Source organism: Oncorhynchus masou, chromosome 31, assembly GCF_036934945.1.
Source record: "Oncorhynchus masou masou isolate Uvic2021 chromosome 31, UVic_Omas_1.1, whole genome shotgun sequence".
Classification (NCBI taxonomy): domain Eukaryota; kingdom Metazoa; phylum Chordata; class Actinopteri; order Salmoniformes; family Salmonidae; genus Oncorhynchus; species Oncorhynchus masou.
In genome coordinates, this window is record NC_088242.1 from 8,440,788 (window position 1) to 8,446,866 (window position 6,079).

A 6,079-nucleotide genomic window follows, 5' to 3' on the forward strand; every position below is an offset into this window, starting at 1 on the left:
ATGTTCTTTGCTAAATATGCATTTTGAATGTATAATTCCACTTACATATATGTTTGTACAATTTGGAAAAAAAATACAAGTTAAAGAAGCCCCAGTTCCCGATTAGGAATTCCGAGTTGCTTGACTGATAAACGATTATTCACTCGGAGCTCTTTTTATTTTTTGTCTTGAACGCCCCGAAGTCGGAAGTTAGAGATTTCCGAGTTCCCAATAGTTTTGAACCTGGAAATAATCTTCATTGGCTCTTGATTTGTCAGTGTCATACACTTTGACCTAGTGCGTAACCCGGAAGTGTAGTCCCGTCTGCAGTTTTCACAATGATGAGACTGGTAAGTCGTCAGTTGTCGCTTTTTTTCATCATATCATTTAATAATTTGATCAAGTTTGGCTATTTGGTATGGTAAACATGTTACTAAGAAATCACATCGTAATATTGCATCTTCCTGGGACGTATGGAGAAAATATAACGTTACCTCTCATCCAGAGAAGATAGCTTGCATGCTAACATAATCGTTTAGCTAGACTTTGTTTACATGTTAGGCCTATTTAACAAACTGGTTATTTTATGACAATAGCCACCTAACAAATCACGAACACTAACAAATCAGTGTCTAGCTAGTGAGGTTAGTGAAGTTGATAGCTAAGTGCCTATCACACACTGGACATGTAACAATCCAGGTATTGGCTGTCGAGCTAGCTAACGTTGTTTTTTTTTTAACGGGGATCATTGTTTTAGTATGCAATGGATGAAGGATGCAGATTATAGCATTTTCACATCACATGTTTGGAGTGATGACTGTCTTCTTTCATATGTTTCTAGGATGACAACGATGATGACGTCTCCCTGTTTGATGCCGAGGAGGATACAGGCAGAGGAAAGTCAAAGAAGACTAAAATCAAGTAAGTTGGTTCAGCCACAAGACGGTATAATGCAATGACTCTCAGCCCTGAATAGAAGCGACAGATCATTCAAACCTACTGCATTGGCTGAGAAATGCACGAGAAGTTCATGCTCCTACCATGTTTTCTAGGCATCCAGTGGCCTCCTTCTTCCACCTATTCTTCAGGATGAGTGCCATCCTGGTGTACCTTCTCTGTGAGCTCCTCAGCAGTAGCTTCATCGCCTGCATGGTCACCATCATCCTTTTCCTGTCAGCTGACTTCTGGACCGTTAAGGTAGACCCTGAACAGTTAATAATAATAATAATAATAATAATAATAGATCAGTAACAGCAATAGAACAGCAATATAAAAGCAATAGAACAGCAATATAAAATCAATAGAATATCAATAGAATATTGAACATCAATAGAATATTGAACATCAATAGAATATTGATTGAACATCAATAGAACATCAATATAATATTGATTGAACATCAATAGAACATCAATAGAATATTGATTGAACATCAATAGAATATTGATTGAACATCAATAGAACATCAATATAATATTGATTGAACAGCCATATAACATCAATAGAAGATCGATTGAACATCAATAGAATATCGATTGAACATCAATAGAATATCGATTGAACATCAATAGAATATCGATTCAACATCAATAGAATATCGATTGAACATCAATAGAATATCGATTCAACATCAATAGAATATCGATTCAACATCAATAGAATATCGATTCAACATCAATAGAATATCGATTCAACATCAATCGAATATCGATTCAACATCAATCGAATATCGATTCAACATCGATAGAACATCGATTGAACATTGATAGAACATCGATTGAACAGCAATATAATATCAATAGAATATTGATTGAACATCAGTAGAATATGAATAGAACAAGTGTAAATATTGTAAAACCTCTTTTTTTTATTTTGCTTTAAGTAAATAGCCTAATTATGTATTAACACCAAATACTATATTTCAGAATATCACAGGCCGGTTGATGGTGGGCCTGAGGTGGTGGAACCAGGTGGATGACGATGGAAAAAGCCACTGGGTGTTTGAGTCCAGAAAGGTAGATGACACACATCCCAGTCCTTCTGGGTAGGCAGTAACTAACTACCCAACCAACTACTACCCTCTACTGAAATACCTTCGTCTTTAGGGTCAAACCTAGTTCCATAGAACCTGTATCGACTCTGGATTTTTATGTCATAGGGTAAACAGGGTAAATCCATTTGAATTCAATCACCTTTTTCTTCTTTTTTGGCAGCATCCCTTTTGATTTAAACAACACTTTCCGTACATGTTTGGTCCATGGTAGAAGCGGTTAGAAAATGAGTAACTTTTTGGACCTGAATACCAAAACATTCAGGAGATAACAGGGGCTCAGTTGACCCATGTTACGTACCCCAACATACCATGACACATCCATGTCTTTATCACTGGAAAAGATAAACCGTTTAGATTGATAATCATGTAAAAGCTTACAAACATTTTTTTATCAAACTATATTTTATTATTTCTTGAAAAAAAAAATGTAATATTATTATTATTTTTTTTTTTTAAACCTTTAACGTCAATGATTTAAAAAATGTGTGAATATTTTTTTTTAGATTCACATATGTTGTAATTTCGACTCTATTTCACAGAATCTGAGGTTTTTGTGTGGTGGCTGCCGTCTGTTGAGAAACAACATGCTCTTGAGTACAGGGTGGGTGTCTTTTCAATCATAGATATAGAATTTGTAGAATGGACCTATCCCTCCAGACAACTGCAATTTAGCTGGTACACCATTGAAATTGAATAGAATTGTTAACTTCTAATTACTACCACAAAGATCACCGCCAGTCCATCCACTGTCGAATGTGAATTTAAATGGTCATGTCTATTCTATTATCTGTAGTTCTATGATTTCAATAGGTTTCCTATGGAGTATTGAGAGTATAATATCATATAAAATAAGATATTCCCACTGAAGTCAACATTCTCTGATGTGTGGACCGTCAACATTCTCTGATGTGTGGACCGTCAACATTCTCTGATGTGTGGACCGTCAACATTCTCTGATGTGTGGACCGTCAACATTCTCTGATGTGTGGACCTCCCAACTATCTTTGTGGTACCACTTGAAAGTTGACATTTTCAATTTTATTCCCATTTTTGTACATTTACCAACCAAAACATGACACCACACTGCATTCAATAGCATGTTGTGTCTCAGCCGATGGCGGGCACAACACAACAACCTTAGATCATGGATGGGGAACTTTCATCGGGGTGGGGGCCTCATTAGTCTGCAGAGGCATACACATACCCACACATGCTCTTGAATCTCCCCCTTGACAGTGGAGAGAGAGAAGGGGGAAAAATGAATTAATTTCCTGTAATTCTACACATTTTGACATGGGGCGTAGAGATAATGCTGCAGTTTTAAACCAAGTGTGCTGAAATTCTACACATTTTGACATGAGGCGTAGAGATAATGCTGCAGTTTTAAAACAAGTCTGCTGAACTTTACACATTTTGTCATAGGGTGGATAGAATACTTTGCAATTTTATAACTCATTTCATGCCATTTTAAATGTAGTGTGGGAAGAAATGTTTGCAATTTTTTAAATATATCTGAGTGAGTGTGACTAACAAAATCAATGGGGGCCCTTCTGGTTGGCAATTCGACCATGAGTAGTAAAAGTTTAGACAGCTGGCTAGACTAATTTACCAATCTCAAAAATGTCAGCTGACAAGGTCTAATTGAGTGACTGTCAGTGACTGACATAGCAAGAGGGAAACTGCTGATGAACAACCAAAAATCTAAATTGCATCTTGTGCATTCTACTATTCTTACTCTCAACAGTATGTCAAGACCCTGATTGAGTTAAAAAAAAAAAAAACTGTTTCATCTGCTGTATAATATGATCTAAGGTACAAATATATTCGAATATGAAAAAATGGTAAACTTATTTAAAAAAATATAAAACAAATCCATAAATTATTAAAAAGTTTGACAACCCTGTTTGTCAGCTTTTACATGATTTCTTAATCTAAACTGTTTATCTTTTCCAGTGATGAAGACATGGATGTGTCATGGTATGTAACATGGGTCAACTGAGGCCCTGTTATCTCCTGAATGTTTTGGTATTCAGGTCCAAAATGTAACTTTCTGAGCACTTCTATAATGGGCAAATATGTACGGAAGGTTTTGTTCAAATCAAAAGGGGTGCCTTTCAGAAGTGATTGATTTCAAATGGATTTACTCCACAACAAAGCATATTAGTTATGTATTAGTTATATCTGACTCCACCTACATTATGTTAGATGCACTTTTTATTTTAGTCTATTTGGTAAATATTTTCTTAACTCTTCTTAACACTGTTGTTTTAAAGGCTTGTAAGTAAAGCATTTCATGGTAAATTTTACACTTGTTGTATTCGGCGCGTGTGACTAAAGTTTGTTTTCATTCAAATCATTATAACCCTCAATTATAGAATTGGCCCAAAAGTTTACATTGCCAAATTCTAACTTGGTCAACAAGCTAGTAGGTTATTCTCACATCTGTGAAATGCCTATCTTCCTCAGGGGAATTCAAAGCAGCTGGTGTCAGACTCCGAGTCGAGGATCTTCTGGCTGGGTCTAGTCGTGTGTCCTATCATCTGGGTCTTCTTCATCTTCAGCACCCTCTTCTCCTTCAAGATTAAGTGGCTGGTTAGTTTTAGTATAAATACTGTATATGCCACTTAGCAGACACTTCTACCCAAAGTGGCTTACAGTACATTGAGTGCATGATGTATTTTTTGCCTACGTGACCCCACGAGCTTGGTATCGCCAGCGCCATACTCACAATGAGGTTGATCCGTGTGAAAAGTGGTGTGTCCCTGTTGTCAACGTCTCCCTCTCCTCCACCCAGGCGGTGGTGATCATGGGCGTGGTGCTCCAGGGGGCTAACCTGTATGGCTACGTTCGCTGTAAAGTGGGCAGTAGGACGAACTTGAAGAACATGGCTACTAACTATTTCGGAAGGCAGTTTCTTAAACAGGTAACTTTTCTAATGCCTCGTCTCAGAATTTCATTTCAGAAGGGTGCCGTTGAAAGCTCCCTGACACACTTCGGGAGAAGGGTGGAGAATCGGGATGCAACGCGGAAAGTCCTTCCAGGAAATGGACAGGAATGGTTTGCGTTTATTGGATCAGGATGTTATACCTGATGTTGTTTTGTGTTTTGTGTGTTTTCTCTGACAGACAATGACTAACCAAGAGGAATCATAAAGGAGAGCGTCGTCTCTCCTGATCTGAACATATGTTTGCATTATTCTGAATGCCGTTGTATATCTGGAGTTTTACTAGCAGCTAATACTTAATAGAAATCTTTTGGGACATTGCTTACCTTTGACGGGTTTTCCCTTTTTTGATACCATTTCAAGAGAGAAATAGCATCATTTGTAGATAAGGTAAGTTTTTCCACTGTAGCTCTACTGACTCAAAGCAAATCCCTTATCTGCTTTGATGTTTTGCATATTATCCTGAGACTTTATACAATACAATGAAATGTTGTTTCTGACTAGTATTATACAAACATGTTGCCTGTATAATATTGATGGTTGTAAATATAGAACATCAAGTTCATGTGTTCATGTTTTTGTGCAAATACATTTATAACATTTCAAAATGACGTGTGTTTTTGAGTTATTTTGGATGTGCAGCATGAGGTGCATCCTACACTACTCATCTTTTTGGAATCTGACATCTTTAATTTTACTTAGATGTTTGGTGTCAAAGAGTAAGGCCCCTGAGTGGTGCAGCGGTCTAAGGCAGGGTAGCCTAGTGGTTAGAGAGTTGGACTAGTAACCGGAAGGTTGCAAGTTCAAACCCCCGAGCTGACATGGTACAAATCTGTTGTTCTGCCTGAACAGGCAGTTAACCTACTGTTCCTAGGCCGTCATTGAAAATAAGAATTTGTTCTTTAACTGACTTGCCTGGTTAAATAAAGGTTAAATGAATCAAAATTAATAAAATCACAACTGCCTGTAATTGGGAGTCCCATAGGGTAGTGCAGAATTGGCCCAGCGTCGTCCGGGTTAGGGGAGGTTTTGGCCGTGGTAGGCCGTCGTTATAAAATAAACGTGTTCTTAATAACTGACTTTCCTAGTTAAATAAATTAAAT

General features: G+C 37.3%; 1 protein-coding gene across 1 annotated transcript; it reads left to right on the forward strand.

The window, feature by feature from the left end:
* Window positions 1-248: 248 nt before the first annotated feature.
* On the forward strand, window positions 249-5,594 carry LOC135523391 (Golgi apparatus membrane protein TVP23 homolog B-like). The gene is made up of 7 exons (XM_064950031.1): window positions 249-329; window positions 821-900; window positions 1,032-1,176; window positions 1,905-1,994; window positions 4,499-4,624; window positions 4,827-4,955; window positions 5,158-5,594. Exons 1-7 carry the CDS (start codon window positions 318-320, stop codon window positions 5,182-5,184), a joined length of 609 nt encoding a protein of 202 aa, XP_064806103.1. The 5' UTR covers window positions 249-317; the 3' UTR covers window positions 5,185-5,594.
* The last annotated feature ends 485 nt before the right edge of the window (window positions 5,595-6,079 follow it).